Source organism: Tursiops truncatus, chromosome 3 (assembly GCF_011762595.2).
Source record: "Tursiops truncatus isolate mTurTru1 chromosome 3, mTurTru1.mat.Y, whole genome shotgun sequence".
Taxonomy (NCBI): Eukaryota; Metazoa; Chordata; class Mammalia; order Artiodactyla; family Delphinidae; genus Tursiops; species Tursiops truncatus.
The window spans coordinates 121,761,825-121,788,680 of NC_047036.1; the positions used below are offsets into that span (position 1 = coordinate 121,761,825).

Genomic DNA, 26,856 nt, shown 5'->3' on the forward strand with positions numbered 1-26,856 from the left:
ACTTTGTTCCATTTGCCTAAGCAAACAAAAGCAATCCCACACAAAAGTGACAGATCACGAGATGTCACATCCCAGCACACAACAGCAGGCCCTGCGTGCTTTTATGGGGGGCTGTGACAGCCTGCACCCCACTAGGTCTGGGAAGGCACTGTGCCTTCCACACCCTGGTGATCACAGCAATTTGATACCAGAGTCTAATGAATCCCACAGTTGGGGTTGGGATGCTTTTGTCTGCTTCAGCAGTGGAGAAAGCCCAGCTGGCTTCTTCATTCAGGTACTGGAAAAAAAGAACACAGGAGGAAGCTGGCTTCCCAGGTCAAAAACAATTACTGAAAATTCTATCCAAGGGTCACTTCCAAAAACACAACATGCAAGTAGGTAGGAAACGGAGCTGTGAGCAAAAACTTCTGAGCATCAGTCCCCCTCAGAGAATAAATCTTACCTCTACTGAGATAAAATTTTTCTCCCTTTCCTTTGCTTCCACTTCATGACATGGCCCTCTATCTTGTCTGTTTCCTGAATTTTCTTGGCTACATATCATGGTTGTTTGTCTTCACTCTTCTACCCAAAGATAAACACTCTGAGAGTAGGATCCAGGTCAAGCTCATTTCTAGACTTGCCAAAGTGCATAGCATAGTGCCGGGTACCGAAAACATGCTTGGTGGTAAATGTTTAAGGACACAGGCTCTGCCACTGACTACCTGTGTGACCTTGGGAAATTTTCTCAACTTATCCATGCCTTATTTTCCTTACTTATAAAAGAGCAATCATATTTCCTTGTTCTCTGAATTATGGTTAAGTGAAAACTAAGACATATGTAAAATGTCGTGTATGAGATAAACACACTACAAATGAGAGCTATTGTTAGTAGGTACTGGCCTGAGAAGTGCAGAACCAGACTGTGCCCCCTTCTCTCCCACATATTCTATTATCACTGATATACCTGGTTTTTATTTCAACCCCAGAAGTACCCCAGTAGCAAGGATACAACCATTCCTCCAGGAGAGGGAGATAGGCTAGGAAGAAAGCAACCACACCAGATAAGTACACATGATCAATAAACAGTAAAGGACTGCATTGTGCCCAGCTTTGAAATGTGCAAAAATTACACCTGCTCGTGCCAAGTTAGTAGCAGCTTCCAAGTGCTTGATGCTACATTCATCACCACGTCCCAGAAAGATGCTGACTGAAGGTTTTCAAAAACTTCAAAAGACTCTTGCAATAATTGCATATTCATTAGACAAATTAGTTCTAGATTATTTTTAAAACCATAACTTTAAAAAAAAGAGCAACAAAGGATTCAAGAGAATTATGCAGCAGTGGTGTTTAGAATATAAAAATGTAGAATACTATTCATTCTCTCTGAAAGCATTAAATGGTAAAAAAAAAAAAAAAATAGAGGGATGGAGAAGAGAAACTAAAAATAAAAAGCCACACAGAGAAAAAAAAATATCTTTATGAAATTCAGCCCTTGGTAAGTATATAGAATTTTTCTATTAGTTGGGGTTGCGGGGAAATGTACAAAGTGTTTCCACCTCTAATGAGGAAACACATTGGGAAAACAAGGACTCTCATCATAATATTACATTGGCTGAAGTGGTGATTAACCAGCGTGACCCCTAAAACAAGTATCTGCTGGGATCTTGTTCACTGCGGAGCCACAATCTGGTATAACAGACCGGGCTCCGTTTTTTTTCAGACTCCATTATTCCCAAAATAAGCAGCTGCCACTTCACCCAGATGTGTTAAACGGGGTAGAAAGTCAGGAAAAGTAAACAAAAGCCACCAATGGCGCATCAGGTGGCTCACAGCTTCCGGCCTTGAAGTGCATTACAAAATGGAAAAACAAGTCCGAGAACATGGGGCCAGGCAGCGTTCTCCGTGACAGGAGCGGTGAGGAGCGCAGACGCTAGTATTTGCCACGTGTGAAGGTTACATGCCGCGCTCCACTCCTGAGGCCACATGGGTGCAACATTAAGGTATAAATTAAAGAGCCCAGCAGTAGTTCCTGTTACTTGCCAGTGCCCACTGAGGTTGATCACTTCACCGTATGCAAAAGGCTGGCTGCCTTGCTACCTGGCAGAAAAATGAAAGCCGTCTCTTCCAAAACCAACCCCATCTTCTATGATTATAAGCATACTGCTACATTCTGGGACTAGTGCAAGAGGTGGAAATTGAAAAAAATGATCATAGAATTAAATTTATGATTACAAAGTGTAGCTAGTGCTCCCAGGGAGAGAACAGAGAGCCATCTACCAGCATCATTTACATTGGCGGAAGGGGAACAGGCAGAGAATACCAGTATTTCTAGGTAGTATGGCTTAGTGGTTAAGAACCCTGGCCCTGGTGTTCAAAAGATTTATATTTGGGCCCAATTCCGCCACTTTCTAGCTCTGTGACTTTGACTTCAGGCAAGCCATCTCCTCCTCCAAATTTCAGTCCCCTTGTGTGCAAAATGGGAATAAGAATACCAGGACAGTATCTCAAGATGTAAGGATGTAATCCACATTGCCTCTAGAATTTAGTAAGCACTTACTAAAATTCTTGTTATTATCAGACATGATAGTCCAAAATATATCACACTGGTGTATTAGTTTCCTAGGGCTGGCATACAATGCCACAGACTGGGTGGTTTAAACAAAAGAAATATATTTTCTCACAGCTCTGGAGGTGTCAACAAAGTTGGTTTCTCTTGGGGCCTCTCCCCTTGGCTTGCAGATGGCTGCCTTCCCACTGTGTCCTCACAGGGTCTCTCCTCTGTGTGTGCACATCCTTGATGTGTCTCTGCGTGTCCAGATTTCCTCTTCCTAGAAGGACAACAGGTGGATTGGATTAAAGTCCACTCCAGTGTCTCACTTTAACTTAATCACCTCTTTAAAGGCCCTATCTCCAAATATAATCACATTCTGGGGTACTAGGGATTAGGCCTTCAAAAAAATGATTTGGAGGGTATACAATTCAGCCCATAACAACCAGTTTAGCACGGGAGCTGACCAATCAGAAAAGATGCTGCTTAACCACTGGCCAATCAGAATAGATGCTGACTGTACAACACCAGCATAGTGAACTGATGCAAATGGGTTACTGTTACTGTTATGATTATTATCATTCACTGTGTTTTAACACTACCTCTACTCAGGGTAAGTCAGGTTTTTAGGCAGAGTGATCCAATGTTTCTGAAAGGTGAGATTTCAGGAGGCAAAGCAACCTTCAACCAGCGTGAGCTCCTATACCCCACCTCTTCCTGAAACTGGACAAATGCCCAGAGCCTTTGGAAACTACTTTGTGAGAAGAGGCAGGAGGAAACAGTGACAGGTGGAGGAGCAGGGAGGGCACAGGAGACTGAGATTTGAAAACAAAGACTAGGAGGAAGACATTTAAGTGGAGAGAGGAAAAATTCCATGCAAAGAGCTAAGACATCCCAGACAGAGGAGACCTCAGCAGGCCCATCTCCAGCTTTGGTTCTAGCCCAGGGTTGACCAGTCAGAACTTTCACAAGGTCAAGATACATTCTTCTTGGCATACCTCCTTCATGTCATCCTACCAAAAAAGATTCTTTTCTTCTTTACCCAAATGACCACTTTTGTTATCCTACTGTGTTGTGTCAGACAGAAAGTTGTAGAAGAAGAAAAAAAAACCCTAATATAATATACCCATCACCTTCTTCTCCATCAGCTCCTTCTCCCTCTCCTTCTTCTCCTCGGTCAGCCTTTATTCTGTGCTCATCATGTGTAGCATAGTGTTTCTCACTTTTGCCTTCATTTAATCCTCATAATCTCAATAGCTCTGTTCTTTATCATAGGATAAACTATTTGTTACACAAGACAAAAAGACAACCTACGGACTAGGAGAAAGTATTTGCAAACAATGCGACCAAAAAGGGCTTAATTTCCAAAATATACAGACAGTTCATACAACTCAGTAACAAAAACAAACAAAAACACCCAACCTAATCAAAAAATGGGCAGAAGACCTAAATAGATATTTCTCCAAAAAAGACATACAGATGGCCAACAGGCACATGAAAAGATGCTCAACATCACTAATCACTAGAGAAATGCAAATCAAAACTACAATGAGGTATCACCTCACACTGGTCAGAATGGCCATTATTAAACTGCTGTACAGCAGAAATTAACACAATATTGTAAATCAACTATAATTCAATTTAAAAAAAAAGCCTACAAATAACAAATGCTGGAGAGGGTGTGGAGAAAAGGGAACCATCCTACACTACTGGTGGGAATGTAAATTGGTACAGCCACTATGGAGAACAGTATGGATGTTCCTTAAAAAACTAAAAATAGAGCTACCATATGATCCAGCAATGCCACTACTGGGCATATATCTAGAAAAAAACTCTAATTCAAGAAGATACATGCGCCCACCTCTGTCCATTGACAGACGAATGGATAAAGAAGATGTGGTACACATATACTATGGAATATTACTCAGCCATAAAAAAGAATGAAATAATGCCATTTGCAGCAACACGGATGCAACTAGAGATTATCATACTAAGTAAAGTCAGAAAGAGAGAGACAAATACCATATGATGGTTATATGTGATTACATGATGGTTATATTTCCACTTATATGTGGAATCTAAAATATGACACAAACGAACTTATCTACAAAACAGAAACAGACTCACAGACACAGAGAACAGACTTGTGGTTGCCAAGGAGAAGGAGAGTGGGGAAGGGATGGAGTGGGAGTTTGGGGTTAGCGGATGTAAACATATATACAGAATGGATAAACAACAAGGTCCTACTGTATAGCACATGGGACTATATTCAACATCCTGTGATAAATCATAATGGAAAAGAAAAGTGTCTGTTACAGAGCAAACTACTCATTTAAACCCACCGGCTCTACCTCCCTTCCATGTCTGATTATGCGCCTCCCTGCAGCAGCCTGTGCTTAGCCTACGTAAGCGCTTCACCCATACCCCACACACATAGAATTATAAGTTCCCTGAGGGTAGGAACCATATCTGAGCAATTCACCTGCTAAATCCACTACCTAACACAGTGCCTGGCTTACAATGCTGTATGCAATACGCAATTTTGAATGAATGTTTACAATATGAATAAACAAACCATCTATCTGTATCACTTCTCACCAATAAGACACATAAGATGTGAAATATTTCCCCTCACGGCCCACCCCCACCATGTCCTGTACCATCAAGAGCTAAGTGGGGTAAGGGTCTTCCCCCGCCCCACCTAGTGCCATCCTCCTAATCCCACGTTTGAAAGAGCAGAAGAAATGCTGATCTAGAATTGAGAAAGCTGTGAAAAGGCAGAGTTCATTTAGGGCTGGTTTGGAAAAAAATTTTTTTAACATCTGGACCAATTTTAAAATGTACTTGAGTTCCAGTTCAAGGAATGGGAAGAAGAACATGGGCTCGGAACACCAATTACTTGCCCCTTTGTCTCTCCCATTTCTTTGAGAAAATTTAGTGAGCTAACTCCTAATATGCCAATATCATAATATACCCAACATTTGGGTAAATTATAGATTATGTGCAGCAACTCTTCAGCTTTTAAAAAGAATTTTCCAAATAAAAAAAAAAGTTTTTTTTTTAATTTTAGTGCGGTTTGTTCAACGTCCTACAGTTTTGAAAAATACATCATAAGAGAACTGATACGGTCTTATGGCATTTTACCCATATTTGGTCTAATTTCCCTCATGTTTTTCCCAGCTGCTCTATTAAAGCAGGACAAATTGTCACCTTGAGAGATGAAGACAAAAAGAAAAGTAATAAAATAACTACAGATTTTTTTAATTGTCACTCAGCCCTGGAGATGCTAGATGACAACCAAGGAAACAGCTAGGTTTACCTGGGAGGAGGTGTTCTCTCTGCCTATTACCATTCCAGTGCTGCTGTTATTTAACAACCTGGCTGTGTTAACAGGGCTGTTCTTCTGGGTGTGGAACTATAGGGTCTGACCTCCAAGTTTCCTGGCAGCTTTTAAGAGGAAAGTGTACATGACAGAGGGTCAGTCTAAACTCTGTCATTTGCTGGCTGCATGGCCTTAAAAAGCACATTGTCATAAAAACAATCAGACAAACCTAAATTGAGTATTCCATAAAACAACTGGCCTGGACTCTGCAAAAATTTCAATGTCATGGAAGTCAGTGGAAGGCTGAGGAAGTATTCTAAAGTAAAGGCAACTAAAGAGACATGACAACTGAACGTAATGTGTGATCCTGGACTGGATCCTGGATTAGGTGGGAGAAAAAAATGCTATAAAGGACAATATAAAATCAACTGACAAAACTGTTATTCTTTTATTTATTGACGTGTTACTGTTTCAGATTTTTCCTCTCCCAGTAGAAACTCCATGAAGAAAAGAACGTTTTTAAAATTTATTTGCTTGTAGATCACTAGCATTTAGGAGATGTTCAATGATGTTTTTTTTCTTATTATTCATCAATTTTGTACACATCAGTGTACAATGATGGTTTTTGAATGGATGAAAAAATGAATGAATAAGTGGGATCAGACCTGCCAATCCAATCATTCTCCACAAATTACCAATACTGTCTCAGCTCTGGGCTAGACACTTCAAATCTACTACCTCATTTAGCTCTCTTCAAATAAAATGAAGTAGATGCTATCAGCCCCATTTTACAGATTAAGAATCTAAGAATCTCACCAAGGTCCCTAACTCTATCGGGAGTTAGGGGCAAAAACCAAGACTTGAACCAACTTCTGACTCCAAAGTCTTTGTTCTTTCATTGCATGGTGCAGCCTCAGGAAAGCAAAGCACATTCAATTTCCTCTGATCTGATGCCGCTCATTAGCACCCTGAAATCATCTGTGTAAGAACTTGACAAGGTTTCATTTTCTTCTGCCGCTTGTCTCTGACACAACGCCTTCAGCGGCTGTGGGTGACAGGAAGGCTTTTAACCCGGTGAATCAATGGCCGATCCCGGTCTACCTCCAACACTGCAGTGACATATGGCAGCCTCAGAGTCATCTCAGGTCTTTAAGGCATCTTGTTTGTTGCCCTTAAGTCCCACTTTGGCAATTTTCACAACATTAGCCTTGTCCTTTGGATGGGAGATGAAACCTTCGGTAATCATTTAGGGCATGACTTGCATCAGCAGTAATGGTAGCTGGATTTTTGTCCTTGCTCCAGAAAAGTAAAAAGAAAGCATTGAGATTTTCTAAGGAAGTCCTTGTCAAATATTTATTAAGCTACCTATTGAGTTCCAGGTACTGCTTTCAAGGAGCCTGCAGTCCAGTGGGGAAAAAAGGCAAACAATTAAACGAATGCCATCTGAAGGAACGTATAGGTTACCATGGGAAAGGGGGAGAAATCAATAAAGGCTTCCCAGTGGAAATGACGTCTCCGCTGGCATCTAAAGGATATGTGAGTTACCCAGATAAAAGGGTAGAAGTTACCAGAGTCCTTAGCAGAAGGAACTGTACATTCAATGGCCTGAAGGTGACGGCATAGCACATCAGAAGAATTTAAGGACATTCCACGTGCCTAGAATTTAGGTGCAACACTGGGACAGCAAGAGGGTTTAGACTTTATCCTAAGGGCAATGGGAAGCCAATATTAACTTTCCATTAGGATGATCTTTGGGCTTAGTTCAAATGATGGCGAGACAACATACGTAGACAGAAGGGGGCTGCTTCAGTCAGGGTCTAGATAGGAAACAGAGTCCCCACCAGTTATTTTGAAAGATAATTTAATATGGAGAATTATTTGCCAGATGTTGGAAGACTGAAAATACCAAAAGGAGACACTGGTATTGTAAACATAATAGTAACTTCAGGAAGTAGTGACCACTTCAAAGGCTAGAGAAGCAAAGAGAAGAGGTTGGTATTACTAAAATATAAAAGCTTAGAGGAGGGGTGCTGCAGAGTTCCACCCAAATCTGAGGAGAGGATACTGCCTGGGTGGTGCTCATTTCTCAGAAGTTAGAAGACCTGACAGAGCTGGAATTTAGACAAAGGCTGGCTGGCAGGTACTGATGTCTGAGAAGGCACCATGAGGCAGGTTCTGAGTGTTAGAAAAACAAACTGGAACCAACTGCTGCTACTAGAAGCAAGTGTATGGGCAAGGTGAAGCATTGCTGGGTTACATTAACAGGAAGGAGAAAGCCCTTCTTCCTGCCCCAGGTTCATAGTTTCTTCTGGAATGTGCTGCAGCTACATAACAACCACAAGTGGAGAGCTTGTTTGAATTTGGAAGTACTGCATCGAAAAGCAGAGTACAGACAGAAATGGGTCCTCGTAATACCATGTAGCCCTGAGCTGCAACTAAAAGCAAATCCACGGTCAGGATTCTTCAATTAGGTAAACCACTCAATTTTCTTTCTCTGTTTAAGCCATTTGGAGTGAGGTTTTCTTTCACTTGCTACAAAAACAAAACAACAAAACATACAATATAGTACATAAAGATACTGATGCAGCACCACTCTTTCTCTATTTGCAAAATAACCTTTTCTTGCCCTCCTTTTGGATCACAGTACTGGCAGGAAAATGACTTCACACAATAGAAAATACCTCTATTAAACATAATGAAAATCATTTAACTTCACTAGTCAACAAAGAAACGCAAACTTCAATGAGAATGATCTCAGCTCAATTAAAATTGCCCCCCCCAAAAAATCTTTAAAGATGACAATAACCAACTCTAACACAGTTCTGATGAAACAAGTACACTTATGCATATGACCATATAAATGGATATAGCTGGGCTTCCCTGGTGGCGCAGTGGTTGACAGTCTGCCTGCCGATGCAGGGGACACGGGTTCGTGCCCCGGTGCGGGAAGATCCCACATGCCGCAGGAGCGGCTGGGCCCGTGAGCCATGGCCGCTGAGCCTGCCTGTCTGGAGCCTGTGCTCCGCAGCGGGAGAGGCCACAGCAGTGAGAGGCCCGCGTACCGCAGCAAAAAAAAAAAAAAAAAAAAAGGATATAGCTATTTTGGAAATCATATTGTAATATGGTCTAAAGCTTTGACCCAGTAATCATACTCCTATAAATGTATCCTAAGAAAATAATTGCAGAGACCATTCTCTACCTTGCTTAACCCTCCTCATCTAACTATAGTTCAGCGATGTCCTATTTAAAGACTAATTAGTAAAAGTGTACACCATACTTTACATATAGTAGAATGTAGAATACAGTGTTCCTACTCATTTTCAGGACCCTGAATAATATTTCTGTGTATACTAATGAAGCTCAACTTTTTCTTGGAGGGGAGGGTGGGTAGTTTATAGTAATCTTATCAAATCTCTTCTGCATATAACCATTACTTAAATCTTGCATTGTAAGTGAGTTCTTTACATGTTTATAGCTCATCTCGTCAAGAAGACTGGAAGTTCCTTGAAACAAAGTACTAGCTCTCATCTTTATAACCACCCAACAACATTTCAGTCAACAAACATGTAGTACATGCCTACTATGAAGTGGAAACTGTGCACAGTAGCTAGTGCAGGGCCATGCACAGCTGATGTTGGACAGAGATTATGATAAATGTCTTCCTGGGAATATTTACCTGGCAAATGTTTCTACGATACAATGAACTTCTTGAGGTTTTCATTCATCTTTGTATTGCAAAATTTAGAGCAGTGCAGACATACAGTATGCTCTATAAATGCTAAATTAATTGATTAGTAAATAAATTTTTAATTGACTGAACCTGAATATTTTTGAGAGTTCCAGTTGATGGGGCAGAAGACATTTACATGTATTTTTGTCCAACCAGTTCTGCAAGCTTATATGTACACAAACACAAACACACACACACACCCCTAAGCCTTGGATGCAACTACGCCATGCATTTGTGATTATTAGCAAAGGGAACACTTGACGAGCTAGAGACCTTCTCCCAGAACAGCACCATGCATCAATCATAAGCGTTTGAGCTGACAACTCAAGAGGTAAAAATGTTCAGTATTTTCACCCAAAGGATGACATTTTGTCCAATGATGTTAATTTTGCACCATAAACACTTTATACTACCAAAAAAAAAAAGTAAATGCGTGTCAGGTTGACAATTACAAATGGCAAAGGAGAAATAGATTAATTCCTGCAACAGTGAGTTTGAATTATCTAGAAGACAAGTATTTAAAAAGCAATTTGACAGAGATTAATTAGGTCTGTGTCTTCATAAAGCAACATCTTTTGTTTGGTGCCACTTTGGCTCCAAATACACTCCAATTTGCCTGTAGTGTTAAGTATATGGGTTTGGTTTACTTTACTTGCTCAGTCTTTACCTGAATTTTCATTCTCAATTTTCCACTGTCATTTATAACTCTTGCCACAGTCATAAGGTCTCCATTTAGGAGACCTTATGGAGCACATTTTACTTGTACATAGTTGTACAAGTAAACACATTTAGGAACACATTTTTACTTGTACATAGTTGGTTACCAAGGGGATTTTCAGCTAAAGCAACCATTTGATAAGAGGGAATACAGGTCAACCTCACTTAGAGAAACTCATAAAGCAACTGCCTAGTACTCCAAATGTATAAAACTACAAAATTGTCTGCTTTTCAAGATTGTTCCCATAGTTTCCTTATTTCATGATTTTGCTGAACTTTATATATCAGTTCGAGAAATTTAACCTAAGGAAGGTATCATATCGTTATGCAAAGATTTACCTTCAAGTTGCTTTATTGCAGAATTAGTCATAGTAGCCAAGAAGGGAAGGGGATGGGAGGGGAGGGGAGGAAAAGGGAGAGGAGGGGAAGGAAGAGGACGGAAGGGGGAAGAGAAAGGAAGGAGGGAAGGAAGGAAGGGGAGAAGGGAAGAGGGAAGGAGGGAAGGAAACAAGGGAGGAAACAAGGGAGGAGAGGAGGAAGGAGGGAGAATTTCTAACAATTTTTTAAAAATAGAAGAATTAGAGCAGCCAAGTATTGAAATACTGCACAGCCTTTACAAATTATATTGGAGGAGAACATATAACAGTTGGGAAAATGTTCTTGATATAGTGATAAGAGAGGAGAAAAAAAAAAAAGCAAGCCACAAGCAATCTACGGAGCAGCAAAAATAGTGATTAACACCATGGATGCTGGAGCCAGACTGCCTTGGCTCAAGTCCCAGTTCTACTACTCAGTAGCTGTATGACTTCAATCAAGTTAACCTCTTAGTCCCTCAGTTTCCTCATCTGTAAAATGTGGGTAATATTAGGATCATAAGGTTGTTGTGAAACCTTAGATCGTAAGGTTGTTGTGAAATTAGTGTAAATAAATATAAATCAAGCACTTAGAACAGTGCCTCAGAGTAAGTGCAATGTAAACATTGGCTCTTATTAACATTTACAGTATGCTTCTGTTTTTATACACAACAGATGAAACTATTACACACAGGAAAAATACTTAGAAGAATATGCTCCAAAATACTAGCAATGATTACCTCAATGGGATTAAGGGTAATTTTTAGGTTTTTTTCTTTACTTTTTTGGTTTTTTTTTCTTACTTTTCTAGGATAAAGTTGCAGCATTTTTGTAATATTAAAAGTTAACTTGTAATCAATCACCTTTTATATGCTTTTTCTCTTAAAATATTTTATTAATAAAACCATTTTTAAAAGCAAGTATATTACAGTATAATGTAATATCCAGCTACAGATTTTACCTGAAAGTAAGTACAAATTCATTGTAGTTAAAGAATTTGAAGTTCATGATATAAAGTAAGGTGGTTTTGTTTTCCTTTGTTTTGAATGTTTTTTTTCCTGGGATCAACCATCCCTATATGATATTCAGATATGTCATTCATTTATTCACTTAACAAATATTTTAAGTGCCTACAATGTGGACAAAATACACAAAAATCCTTGCCCTCCTATAGTTTAAATTCTTGTGGGGGGAAACAAAAAACAAAATATATGAGTAAATTATGCAGCATGCTAGAATATGATAATTGGGTCTGAAAGAAATGAAGCAGCATGGCAGGGATTCAGCAGAGGGCAGAGGAAGAGGGGATGGAAGGAGGTTGGGCTACAGGTTTTAAAAGTGTTCATACTGAGCCTCACTGAGCAGGCAATGTATGCCAGAACTGACGAAAAGTCTTTTGATAAATATAAGGGTCCATCAACAGATGAATGGATAAAGAAGATGTGGTACATATGTACAATGGAATATTACTCAGCCATAAAAAATGAAATAATGCCATTTGCAGCAACATAGAATGACCTAGAGATTTTCATTCTAAGTGAAGTAAACCAGACAGAGAAAGACAAATATCATATGATACCGCTTATATGTGGAATCTAAAAAATAATACAAATGAATGTATAGGCAAAACAAACAGACTCACAGATATAGAAACAAACATGGTTACCAAAGGGGAGGGGAGAGGGATAAATTAGGAATTTGGGATACACCCTACTATAACAGATACACACTACTATATATAAAATAAACACAAGGACCTACTGTATAGCACAGGGAACTATACTCAATACCTTGTAATAACCTATAATGGAAGAGAATGTAAAAAGTGAATATACATATTTACATATATACGTATAACAGAATCACTTTACTGTATACCTGAAACTAACACAATATTGTAAATCAACTGTATTTCAATAAAAATTTAAAAATAAAATTCAAAAAAATACAAATATTCACTTCATCATTCCACAGAGTTGCTGAGTACTTAGAATTTGCCAGGTCCTAGGCTGGGTGCTAAGGAAGAGGTAGTATCCAAGGAGTCATGCCTCCTGTCCTACTTTACAAAGGGTAAAATCTTATGGTCATAATGGTCCTTTACAGGAAAAGTTTCCCAACCCCTGCTCTTAACCATTATCTTACTTAAAAAATTAATTTGAAGTTTTAGGGGAAATAATTGCAGTCCATTTAGACAAGAAAATCCCTTGGGTGTGGTTGTGCCTGCTTCGTTTAGATCTACAGTGAATTGGGATACGTAGACTGTGCCTTTGAGATTTAATGCATTGAATGCTTGAGGAGAATTACAGGAAGACATTTTGTGACATTTGAAGCTGTTTCGATTTCAGCTGCCTGTTATCTGACACTCCAAAATAAAATCACTAAAAATTTTCAGCCTGCTTACTTCGAAGTTCACATAAGACCTGTGATTATCCTGATGCCCCTCAAATATGAAAAATCATTTTAGAGACGTTATGGCTTGCAAGGCAATGAAAAATATAAATTCAAGACCTTGGGTATTATCAACTAAAAATAGCATCCATGCTTCTTTGCAAGCTCCGTTATATAAATCTCTATTATAAGTCTAGAGAAAGTTTAGATTTTAATTCCAATCCACAAAATCTCAAGTATTCACTCATTCAACAATTTTTTACTGAGGACCTACTATATGCCAGGCATTGCTACTGCTTAACAGAACAGTTACTTCTCAAGTGTCAGTAGCCTTCCAGTATGACATACCCCTTTTTAAGTGAAATGATAAACATTTTTTCATCTTTAAACAAGAGGAAAAAATAGATATGTCCTTAGTATCTTGCAGTGTGCAGTCTACTGGAGAAGAGAAAACCCAAATAAACACAAATAACAAAAAAAATTGTATCATTACAACTGTGCAGAATGCATGAAGAATAGCCTTCTAGGAAAGGAAAGGGAATAATAGGCCACCTCACTGCCACTGGAAGACTTGGAAAGCTCCCTGGAGGAAGTGTCATCTCCCAGAGGAGGAGCAGGGCAAAGCCAAATGAATTTTGTGGGAAGAGTACCCTTACCCCTACCACAACGGTCACACACTGAAATGCTAAGGATTGCAGGAAAGTGGGACCAGAAAATAATATTTAACATATGAAAGTTGAATATTAGTATTATTATTACCCTTCGATACACACACACACCAACTTACAAAGGGGCCAACTGAGGCTGGGAGAACTGCCGATTCATCCACTTCCCAGCAGTAAATGGCAAATCTGGGGATCAACTTCAGGCTGGCTCAGAGGCCAGATCTTTCCACTGCCCCATCACGTGCATCTCTTCTGGGCTCCACGACACTAAGGAAACCCAGAAGCCTTTGTGCCACTCCTAGCTCCCATTTCAGTTCATGTGACACTGTGCTGTTCTAAGGAGAAACTGATTTCAGAGCCATGTGATCTTGCTTTAAGATTTCCAAATTCAGGGAGAAGAAACGTCAGATACTGTCATTTAAACTAAGCTCAGTCCCACCCTCTCCAGCACTCGGGTACCCCACTCACCCCACCCTCAATAACAAGTTTCTTTTCTGGAAAGAAAACATCACTGTCCATTCTTCAGAGTCCTGGAGATTCTTCCAGAAAGAGACCCTGGTGCTCTGTGACACGCAATCTCTCCTTCACCTGGCTTCCTGGTCCTGATGGGGTCCCTCATTTCCTGGGAATGCAATATCAAGCTCAGGTAGCTGAGTGTAAGTCCCAGGCAGGAAACCATTTTTCTTTTAGAGCAAACATAGATATGGATAGACATAGCCACACATCTCTTTGTGGTCATTTCATTCCCACTTGACAGGCGACGAAAATGGCTGGAGTGGAGTGATGTGACCTTGCAACTCTAATAGCCATTTACATGGTATTTCCAAACAGGCACCGAAACTCAGAGGTGTTTCTGGTCCTCAATGTTCCCTCTGCTTTAGACATTGACCTGTAATGATTCCAGAACCTGTATCCAAACCCTTCACACATTGGCTATGTGACCTCGGGCAACTTACCTGATGTATCTGAGTCTTACTTTACTAATACCATGTGTTCTAAAAATATTAACTTACATTCCTATAGCCTGTTTGACTGATATTCTGCTGGCTTTCATAAGCAGGACAGTAGCCATTATAAAATATTAAATATTATTTAGTTTTCATAAATAGGCACTGCCTTGAGCTCTCCAAGGAAACCCTTTCCCACTATCCCCAGCAGTAAAAGTGTTAGTAACCGGCACATCCACCACCTCTAGGTTCCCACAGCTGCTATTCTTTATGACTGGCTGATGCACAAGACAGTCAATGTGCCCAATATATCTGTACTTGCCCCCCACCATAGATTCTCCAAGTAATCCCCAAGGGCTAGCCCTACTGTCTCCAGGCACTCCTCCAGGCCCTGGGAATCCCTGGCCATCCTGATACCCACATATAAGAGCAGCCAATTCACTATGCTCCCATATGCCAGGATCTGTTCCACCTGTCAGAGTGTGTTCTGATCCGGCAGAAGTTGGGTGGGGGATGCCTTTGGTGGCATTCCTTATACCCACGTGGGCAAGCCCTCCATGCCCATCTGGACCACAGAGGCTGTGACTGCCCACCTTGGTCCGGCACTCCCTAGAATCATCTCTGTGTGGCCACTTGTGGAAAATGAAGCCACCGTGAGCCAGGCTCTGAGAGAACCAGAGAAAGATGGGGATGGCAGATGGTCAGGCCAGAAGACAGTAAGAGCCACTAAAGAAGAGGAGAGTACTTTTTGTAGTAATTTATTTTAATTTTTATAATTACTGTGATTTTCCTCATTTCACAGGTAAGGAAACTGAGGAATGAAGAGGCCATTTAAAACGTCAGTGACAGCAGGTGTGTACTTAACCTTCACACTCACCACCTCTCATTTGACCGGAAGTATAGTTTCAACTTAATTAAAAATGACATTCCAGGGACTTCCCTGGTGGTCCAGTGAAGAATCTGCCTTACAATGCAGGGGATGAGGGTTCGATCCCTGGTCAGGGAACTGAGATCCCACATGCCACGGCGGCAGCTAAGCCCGAACGCCGCCACAACTACAGAGCCCACACACTCTGGAACTCGTGCACCGTAACTACAGAGCCCATGAGACCTGGAGCCTGCACACCACAACTGGAGAAGAGAAAACCTGCATGCCACAACTAGAAAGAAGCCCACGCACCACAACGAAGAGCCCACATGCCGCAACGAAGGATCCCACGTGCCTCAACTAAGACACTGTGTGCCACAACTAAGACCTGACACTGCCAAAAATAAATAAAGTCTAAAAAAAAAATGACATTCCAGTAAATTATTTTCATGGCTTAGTTGATGGGACAGAATTTGACCATACAAAAATCTTTGGCAACATTATAAAATCTAGGAAAAATTTTAACATAATTGCTTAGTTCAACAGAAGCTGAAAAAGTTCTTAGCACCATGAAAAACATTACTGATTTTTAAGAAAGTCTCCATTTTTTTTAAACATCTTTATGGGAGTATAATTGCTTTACAATGGTTTCTGCTTTATAACAAAGTGAATCAGTTATACATATGTTCCCATATCTCTTCCCTCTTGCATCTCCCTCCCTCCCACCCTACCTATCCCACCCCTCTAGGTGGTCACAAACCACCGAGCTGATCTCCCTGTGCTATGCAGCTGCTTCCCACTAGCTATCTACCTTACATTTGGTAGTGTATATATGTCCATGCCACTCTCTCACTTTGTCACAGCTTACCCTTCTCCCTCCCCATATCCTCAAGTCCATTCTCTAGTAGGTCTGTGTCTTTATTCCCGTCTTACCCCTAGGTTCTTCATGACTTTTTTTTTTCTTAGATTCCATATATATGTGTTAGCATACGGTATTTGTTTTTCTCTTTCTGACTTACTTCACTCTGTATGACAGACTCTAGGCCCATCCACCTCACTACAAATAACTCAATTTCGGTTGCGGGGAGGGGAGGGGAGGGGAGGGGGTCGCGGCGGGAGGAGGAGGACAGCGCCATTCCGGCAGCTCCCTCTGTCCCTTCTCCCTTCCCCGCAGTGGCCCGCGAGCCGCCAGCGAAGGAGCGCGCGCGTGACGCGTCCGGGTTTGCTCGCGCCCTCCCGCGCCGAACGTCCGCCGCCCGCTCATGGCCCGGGCCGCGGCCGACAAGCCGCGCTGAGGTGGGCCGCGCGGAGTCGTGGGGCCGCCGCCGTGGCTCTCGCTGTCTGCGCCTCGCCACCATCGCCTTCGCGCCTGGCTGGCGGGGACGCTGTCCTCCCCGGTCGTCCGCGCCGCTCCCTGGAGCTCGGCGGAGCGTGGCAGTCAGTGCCGGCGGAGGCTCGAGGAGCCCGACGCCGCCGCCGGTGTCGCCGCCGGCGCTGCGGGGGCCATGACCGTGGAGCAGTGCTGCAGCAGAGCGCGGCGCAGAAGCACCAGCAGACGTTTTTGAACCAGCTGAGAGAAATTACTGGGATTAATGATGCCCAGATATTACAGCAAGCCTTGAAGGATAGTAACGGAAACTTGGAACTAGCAGTGGCTTTCCTTACTGCGAAGAATGCCAAGACCCCTCAGCAGGAGGAGACAACTTACTACCAAACAGCGCTACCTGGCAATGATAGATACATCAGTGTGGGAAGCCAAGCAGATACTTATGTGATTGATCTCACTGGAGATGATAAAGATGATCTTAAGAGAGCAATTACCTTGAGTTCGGCAGAATCAAACAGGGCATTCAGGGAGACTGGAATAACTGATGAGGAGCAAGCCATTAGCAGAGTTCTTGAAGCCAGCATAGCAGAAAATAAAGCATGTTTGAAGAGGACACCTACTGAAGTTTGGAGAGATTCTCGAAACCCTTATGATAGAAAAAGGCAGGACAAAGCTCCTGTTGGACTAAAGAATGTTGGCAATACTTGCTGGTTTAGTGCTGTTATTCAGTCCTTATTCAATCTTTTGGAATTTAGAAGACTAGTTCTGAATTACAAGCCTCCATCAAATGTTCAAGATTTACCCCGAAACCAAAAGGAGCATCGGAATTTGCCTTTTATGCGTGAGCTTCGGTATCTAGTTGCACTTCTTGTTGGTACTAAAAGGAAATATGTTGACCCATCAAGAGCAGTTGAAATTCTTAAGGATGCTTTCAAATCAAATGCCTCCCAGCAGCAAGACACACACAAATTATTAGATTGGTTAGAAGATGCCTTCCAAATGAAAGCTGAAGAGGAGACGGATGAAGGGAAGCCAAAGAACCCCATGGTAGAGTTGTTCTGTGGAAGATTCCTAGCCGTGGGAGTGCTTGAAGGTAAAAAATTTGAAAATACTGAAATGTTTGGTCAGTACCCATTTCAGGTCAATGCATTCAAAGACCTACATGAGTGCCTAGAAGCTGCCATGATTGAAGGAGAAACTGAGTCTTTACATTCAGAAAATTCAGGGAAGTCTGGTCAAGAGCATTGGTTTACTGAACTACCACCTGTGTTAATGTTTGAATTGTCAAGATTTGAATTTAATCAGACATTGGGAAGACCAGAAAAAATTCACAACAAATTGGAATTTCCTCAAGTTTTATATCTGGACAGATAACATGCATAGAAACAGAGAAATAACAAGAATTAAGAGGGAAGAGATCAAGAGACTAAAAGATTACCTCACAGTATTACAACAGAGACTTGAAAGGTATTTAAGTTATGGTTCGGGTCCCAAACGATTCCCCTTGGTGGATGTATGCGTTGGAATTTGCCTCAAGTAAACCTGTTTGCACTTCTCCTGTTGATGATATTGATGCTAGTTCCCCATCTAGTGGTTCTGTACCATCACAGACATTACCAAGCACAACAGACCAGCCGGGAGCTCCTTCTTTAGAACTGCCAAGCACATCACCTGCATCAATAGCTGCCCTTTCCTCGAGATCAGTAATACACAAACCATTCACTCAGTCTCAGATACCTCCAGATTTGCCCATGCATCCAGCACCAAGGCACATAACAGAAGAGGAACTCTCTGTGCTAGAAAGCTGTTGACATCGCTGGAGGACAGAAATAGAAAATGACACCAGAGATTTGCAGGAAAGCATATCTAGAATCCATCGCACAATAGAACTAATGTACTCTGACAAATCTATGATACGAGTTCCTCATCGCTTACATGCTGTTTTAGTTCATGAAGGCCAAGCTAATGCCGGGCGCTACTGGGCATACATTTTTGATCATCGTGAAAACAGGTGGATGAAGTACAATGATATTGCTGTAACAAAATTATCATGGGAAGAGCTAGTGAGGGACTCTTTTGGTGGTTACAGAAATGCCAGTGCATACTGTTTAATGTACATAAATGATAAGCCTCAATTCTTAATACAAGAGGAGTTTAATAAAGAAACTGGGCAGGCCCTTGTTGGAATAGAAACACTACCACCAGACTTAAGAGATTTTGTTGAGGAAGACAACCAGCGATTTGAGAAAGAACTGGAAGAATGGGATGCACAGCTTGCCCAGAAAGCTTTGCAGGAAAAACTTTCAGCATCTCAGAAATTGAGAGAGTCAGAGTCTTCTGTGACAACAGCACAAGCAGGAGAAGCAGAATATCTAGAGCGGCCATCAAGAAGTGATTTCTCAAAGCACTTGAAAGAAGAAACTATTCGAATAATTACCAAGGCATCACATGAGCATGAAGATAAAAGTCCTGAAACAGTTTTACAGTCGGCAATTAAGTTGGAATATTCAAGATTGGTTAAACTGGCCCAAGAAGACACCCCACCAGAAACAGACTATCCTTTACATCATGTAGTAGTCTACTTTATCCAGAATCAGGCTCCAAAGAAAATCACTGAGAAAGCATTGCTAGAACAATTTGGAGATAGAAATTTGAGTTTTGATGAAAGCGGTCACAACATAATGAAAGTTGCTCGAGCCAAAACTGACATGATAAAACCTGAAGAAGTAAACTTGGAGGAGTATGAGGAATGGCATCAGGATTATAGAAAATTCAGGGAAACAACCATATATCTCATAATTGGGCTAGAAAATTTTCAAAGAGAAAGTTATATCCGTTCTCCCTCTATCCGTCCTTCCTTCCCTTCCTTTTTTATTATTTTATTTATTTATTTTGCAGGAGATGGGGCTAGCCCTCAGCATCCCTCCCTGGGAGAATCAACACTCCCTTACTTCATGTGGTCCTGGCAGAATGCATCAGGACACATTCTATAACATTAATTAAGAAAGAAAAAGAGGGGGAAAAAAAAAAACCCTAACAACCAGACTCACATAATAAGACATTTAGAACTGTGAGATAACAATCTCACCAAATAAGAAGCCAAAAGGGAAAACAATTCAATAACATTAACGTCCTCTGTTCTTCAATGAGCTAAGGAACCTTTCCCTAAAGCAATCTCATCCCCAGCAGACTTCCATTCTGCCTCTTGGCCAGAACTGAGCCACACACATCCTTCTAAGCCGTGTACTTCCATAGGGGAAGGAATTGTCTCAGTGATGTAGATTCATCATGACACTCCTGAGATTCCAGAGCACCCCTAGTGAAACTTCATCAGCCCAAAGGCAGAAAAGATACCACTTGGGCTTAAGTTCTACATTCACTAGAAAAATTCATAAAGGTAGACCACAGGAAATACTGTCAAATAAAGCAATCATTCATCTCTCAACCCTGATAAATGTACACTAGCCATGCAAACAGGAAGCTGGGAACAAACTGGGAACTAGATTTGCCGTTCCTTTACTGGTGTGTGTAGCACCCACTGGCCATCAAGTAACAAGTGTGTTCAGCCTTTGGAAAATGCCAAATAACCAAGCAAACATCATCTATTAAGAGCAGACAATTGGTGGCACTACTTATATTTGTTAGGAATTTTTTAATGCAAATGATTTTAAACTCAGCTCAAATGGCTTAAGCAACCCACTCAGCGTGACTTTCAGTGAAGTTTGTTGATTTAGCAGCTCAGACATCATCACCAAGAACCCTTGGTGCCTGGTCTTCTTTCCATCTCTTAGCTCTGCCTCCCATGGGGTCAGCCTTATCATCAGACTCCAGATGGCAGACACACCCCACATATACGCAACAGCTTAAACTTTACTCTTATGGCAAAATGGCTGCTTCAATTCCAGGTCCCACATCCTTATCCTAAATTATCTATGGCAAAGAAAATACCAGTTCCCATAGCACATACCCTGGTCCTGGGACCTTTCTTTGTCCTAAAATGAGTCAACTGACTAAACCCAAATTAATAACTGTAACCAGGGGAAAGACTACACAGGTTGGCGTGGGTCCATCAGAGCCTACTTTTTTTTTTTTTTTTTTTTTTGTGGTACGCAGGTCTCCCACCGTTGTGGCCTCTCCCGTCGCAGAGCACAGGCTCCGGACGCACAGGCTCACGGGCCCAGCCACTCCAAGGCACGTGGGATCCTCCCGGACCGGGGCACGAACCCGTGTCCCCTGCATTGGCAGGCGGACTCTCAACCACTGTGCCACCAGGGAAGCCCAGAGAGCCTACTTTTTGAACTGTGTGTGGGATCAGTCCCACCCCAAAACCACACAGAAAGGGGATATGTTCAGGGCATATCAGAGGGAGAAGGGGAGGAGAGAGGAATGGTTATTCGAGTGACAAACAACAAATTTCCACCACACCTGTCCTCCACACCTGAGTTCCTCTAGATAAAGGAATTCTTCCAGCAAGTCCACAGTTTCCAGAGCTATTCCAGAACTACATTTTACAAAACCACATGGCTCATTTTACTCCTTCAACTTAAGAGAAAAAAAACCCCATAAAATCACAGCATATTTTATTCAACAAGTGCCCCAGAATCAGAGTCATGGTACCTGGGGTGTCCTCCTGGGTTGGCACAGGAGTGGGTTTTGTACCAACAGCCATCACTGACGAAACACCATGTCACAGCCATTTCGGGATGCATGTTCACTGGGCTGCAACCACTGCTAATCAAGCTTGGAGATTTAGTTACTGGCGTTAGACACAGGGATGCGAGACAGAAGCCAGGCTAAGGGACAATATCCACAGATTGGCATGTGGATCATTTTCACTCAATTTCCCTCCGTGGATGGATCAAAGTACTCTAAGCACAGCAATCAACCAGGAGAAAATTCCAAAACCTGCATCTGTCCATCCAGCTCCCAGCCTGGAGACAAAGTAAAAGACACCAAGGGAATTCCCAGCTTCCAGTAATATATAAAGCAACGAGATAAAAATGAGTGAACCACCATCTGCAGCCAAATAGAATGTTACTGTTGTAACATCCCAAGTGCAAGGCAGTTAACCAACAGCAGTCTGCTGTACTCAAAACACGCCTGGGATTGGAGTTTGTAGACTTACATTTTACCAATTATTTTGCTCCTTGGGTAATTCACTTGGTGTCTCTGAGACTCAATTTCCTCCTCTGTAAAATGGGAGCAATTTAATGAAGCTGATACATTTTGAAGTAGCTGTGTAATTCACAATTACCCCACCGGACTCTCCCCGATTTATAGAGATGCCATTTTGTAAATGCTTCCCCAGCAGCTGTTTTCTATGAAGGTTACAGATGATCGGACCAGGAGTAAAATCTGGCCAATACTGGGCCAAATACATTACTCTTCCTCATAATATTTAGAATTGGGCCCAAAAGGGAACGATTAAACTCCTTCAGAGTGGTGGGGCCAGTAATGCGGAACCTCATACTATTAGCAACCAGAGTCCACTTGTACTGACCAGCAGAGGAAGACGATCTATGCAAAAAGATTAAAAAGTAGACACACAAAGGGGCTGAGAGGGGACCATGAGACTACTTTCCAGGCCCTTCCAGCTATAGCCCTGCTCAAGAGTTCCATGGCAAATCCCGTAATCTTAAATCAATCCTCCTAAATCCCCTTTTCTTGTTTAAGACATTTAAGTTGGTTTCTATTACTTGCAAGAAAATAGTTTTAATGAACTCATAATGTCTATCTCACTGGGTGGCTGTGAGAATTAAATGAAATAATAATGCCTTTAAATGGAAGGTACTTACAAAAACTGGTAAGGACAATAAATATAGTGACTGACAAAGACATAGACCTGGACAAGTGTCCTGTTTTGCTAATGAAAAACAAATTATTTTGGAGAGAGGAATGTCTTGATATGGAAGGATGTTTAAGATGTATCATTACTCAATACTCTGTAATAACCTATATGGGAAAAGAATCTGAAAAAGAATAGATATATGTATACATATAACTAAATCACTTTGCTGTACACGTGGAACTAACACAACATTGTAAATCAAATATACTCCAATATAAAATTTTTTTAAATAAAATAAAATAAAAAGATGTATCAGTAAGCAGGTGATCAGGTTACCAACATAGACATTATTTATATCAGAGGTTGGCAAAATTTTAGGGTAAAGGGGCAGACAGTAACTACTTTATGCGTTGGGGGCTGTACAATTCCTGTCACTACACTACTGTTACATCTAGGAAGCAGCCATAAATAGTATGCAAACAACTGTGTCCAAAAAGATTTTTTCATGGATGCTGAAATGTGAATTTCATATAACTTCACATGTCACAAAATAATATTCCGTTGACTTTTTTCAACCATTAAAAAATAAAGTGTAAAATATATTCTTTGTGCACTGTACATACACAAAAACACACACGACTTTGAAAGTCCTACTTCAATAAAAACAAAAATAAACAAATGGGACCTAATTAAACGCAAAAGCTCTTGCACATCAAAGGAAACAGTAAACAAAACGAAAAGACAACCCTCAGAATGGGAGAAAGTATTTGTGAACGATGTGACCAACAAGAGATTAGTCTCCAAAATTTACAAGCAGCTCATGCAGCTCAATATCAAAAAAACAACCCAAACAAAAAATGGGCAGAAGACTTAGACATTTCTCCAAAGAAGACATACAAATGGCCAAGAGGGACATGAAAAGATGCTCAACATCACTAATTATTAGAGAAATGCAAATCAAAACTAAAGTGAGATATCACCTCACACCAGTCAGCATAGCTGTCATCAAAAAGTCTACAAACATGGCTTCCAGGAAGATGGCGGAAGCATAAGATGGGGAGATCACCTTCCTCCCCACAGATACACCAGAAATACATCTACACGTGGAATAACTCCTACAGAACACCTACTGAACGCTGGCAGAAGACCTCAGACCTCCCAAAAGGCAATAAACCCCCCACGTACCTGGGTAGGCAAAAGAAAAAGGAAAAAACAGAGACAAAAGAATAGGGACGGGACCTGCACCAGTGGGAGGGAGCTGTGAAGGAGGAAAGGTTTCCACACACTAGGAAGCCCCTTTGCGGGCGGAGACTACGGGTGGCGGAGGGGGAAGCTTCGGAGCCATGGAAGAGAGCACAGAAACAGGGGCGCGGGGGGCAAAGCGGGGAGATTCCCACACAGAGGATCGGTGCCGACCAGCATTCACCAGCCCGAGAGGCTTGTCTGCTCACCCGCCGGGGCAGGCAGGGCTGGAAGCTGAGGCTCGGGCTTCGGTCGGAGAGCAGGGAGAGGACTGGGGTTGGCGGTGTGAACACAGCCTGCAGGGGGTTAGTATGCCACTGCTGGACGGGAGGGAGTCCAGGGAAAAGTCTGGAACTGCCGAAGAGGCAAGAGACTTTTTCTTCCCTCTTTGTTTCCTGGTGCTCGAGGAGAGGGGATTAAGAACGCTGCTTAAAGGAGCTCCAGAGATTGGCACGAGCCGCGGCTAAAAGCGCGGACCCCAGAGACAGGCATGAGACGCTAAGGCTGCTGCTGCCGCCAACAAGGAGCCTGTGTACGACCACAGGTCACTCTCCACACACCTCTTCCGGGGAGCCTTAGCGTGCAGCCCGCCACTGCCAGGGTCCCGGGATCCAGGGACAACTCCCCTGGTAGAACACACGGCGCGCCTCAGGCTGGTGCAATGTCATGCCGGCCTCTGCCACTGCAGGCTCGCCCCGCACTCCGTGCCCCTCCCTCCCCACCGGCCTGAGTGAGCCAGAGCCCCCGAATCAGCAGCTCCTTTAACCCCATCCTGTCTGAGCGAAGAACAGAAGCCCTCCGGCGACCTAAAAGCAGAGGCGGGGCCAAATCCAAAGCTGAGCCCAGGGAGCTGTGAGAACAAAGAAGAGAAAGGGAAATCTCTCCCAGCAGCCTCAGGAGCAGCGGATTAAATCTCCACAATCAACTTGATGTACACTGCATCTGTGGAATACTTGAATAGCCAACGAATCATCCCAAATTGAGGAAGTGGACTTTGAGAGCAAGATTTATGATTTTTTCCCCTTTTCCTCTTTTTGTGAGTGTGTATGCGTATGCTTCAGTGTGAGATTTTGTCTATATAGCTTTGCTTCCGCCATTTGTCCTACGTTTCTATCCATCCGTTTTTTTTCTCTTAATAATTATTTTTCTATTTTAATAACTTTATTATATTTTATCTTACTTTATTTTACTTTATCTTCTTTCTTTCTTTTTTTCCTTCCTTCCTCCCTCCCTCCTTCCCTCCTTTCTTTCTTTCTACTTCTACTAATTCTTTCTTTCTACTTTTTCTCCCTTTTATTCTGAGCCGTGCGGATGAAAGGCTCTTGGTGCTGCAGCCAAGAGTCAGTGCTGAGCCTCTGAGGTGGGAGAGCCAACATCAGGACACTGGTCCACAGGAGACCTCCCAGCTCCACATAATATCAAATGGTGAAAATCTCCCAGAGATCTCCATCTCAACACCAACACCCAGCTTCACTCAACGACCAGCAAGCTACAGTGCTGGACATCCTATGCCAAACAACTAGCAAGACAGGAACAAAACCCCACCCATTAGCAGAGAGGCTGCCTAAAATCATAAGTCCACAGACACCCCAAAACACACCACCAGACGTGGACCTGCCCACCAGAAAGACAAGATCCAGCCTCATCCACCAAAACACAAGCACTAGTCCCCTCCACCAGGAAGCCTACACAACCCACTGAAACAACTTTAGCCACTGGGGACAGACACAAAAAACAACGGGAACTACGAGCCTGCAGCCTGAAAAGAGGAGATGACAAACACAGTAAGATAAGCAAAATGAGAAGACAGAAAAACACACATCAGATGAAGGAGCAAGATAAAAACCCACCAGACCTAACAAATGAAGAGGAAATAGGAAGTCTACCTGAAAAAGAATTCAGAATAATGATAGTAAAGATGATCCAAAATCTTGGAAATAGAATAGACAAAATGCAAGAAACATTTAACAAGGACCTAAAAGAACTAAAGATGAAACAAGCAACAATGAACAACACAATAAATGAAATGAAAAATACTCTAGAAGGGATCAATAGCAGAATAACTGAGGCAGAAGAACAGATAAGTGACCTGGAAGACAAAATAGTGGAAATAACTACTGCACAGTAGAATAAAAAGAATGAAAAGAACTGAGGACAGTTTCAGAGACATCTGGGACAACATTAAACGCACGAACATTCGAATTATAGGGGTCCCAGAAGAAGAAGAGAAAAAGAAAGGGACTAAGAAAATATTTGAAGAGATTATAGTTGAAAACTTCCCTAATATGGGAAAGGAAATAGTTAATCAAGTCCAGGAAGCAAAGAGAGTCCCATGCAGAATAAATCCAAGGAGAAACATGCCAAAACACATATTAATCAAACGGTCAAAAAGTAAATACAAAGAAAACGTATTAAAAGCAGCAAGGGAAAACCAACAAATAACACACAAGGGAATCCCCATAAGGTTAACAGCTAATCTTTCAGCAGAAACTCTGCAAGCCACAAGGGACTGAAAGGACATATTGAAAGTGTTGAAGGAGAAAAACCTGCAACCAAGATTACTCTACCCAGCAAGGATCTCATTCAGATTTGATGGAGAAATTAAAACCTTTACAGACAAGCAAAAGCTGAGAGAGTTCAGCACCACCAAACCACCTCTATAACAACTGCTAAAGGAACTTCTCCAGGCAAGAAACACAAGAGAAGGAAAAGACCTACAATAACGAACACAAAACAATTAAGGAAATGGGAATAGGACCATACATATCAATAATTACCTTAAATGTAAATGGACTAAATGCTCCCACCAAGACACAAATTGGCTGAATGGATACAAAAACAAGACCCATATATCTGCTGTGTACAATAGACCCACTTCAGACCTAGAGACACATACAGAGTGAAAGTAAGGGGATGGAAAAAGATATTTCATGCAAATGGAAACCAAAAGAAAGCTGGAGTAGCAATTTTCATATCAGACAA

The 26,856-nt window shown here is 41.8% G+C and overlaps 1 protein-coding gene and 1 pseudogene across 2 annotated transcripts in view; one reads left to right on the top strand and one right to left on the bottom strand.

Moving 5' to 3' along the window:
- Positions 1 to 2,606: 2,606 nt before the first annotated feature.
- PRELID2 (PRELI domain containing 2) overlaps positions 2,607 to 26,856 on the bottom strand; it is a 137,856-nt gene continuing 113,606 nt past the window's right edge. The window contains exon 6 of one of the 2 annotated variants that reach the window (XM_073802657.1): positions 2,607 to 2,807. In XM_073802657.1, the coding sequence (XP_073658758.1) occupies positions 2,742 to 2,807 (66 nt within the window). In that variant the 3' untranslated portion in view covers positions 2,607 to 2,741. The remainder of the gene's footprint in view (positions 2,808 to 26,856) is intronic. The other variant, XM_073802658.1, reaches the window with a different exon arrangement.
- On the top strand, positions 7,356 to 19,837 carry LOC109548221 (ubiquitin carboxyl-terminal hydrolase 25 pseudogene; annotated as a pseudogene).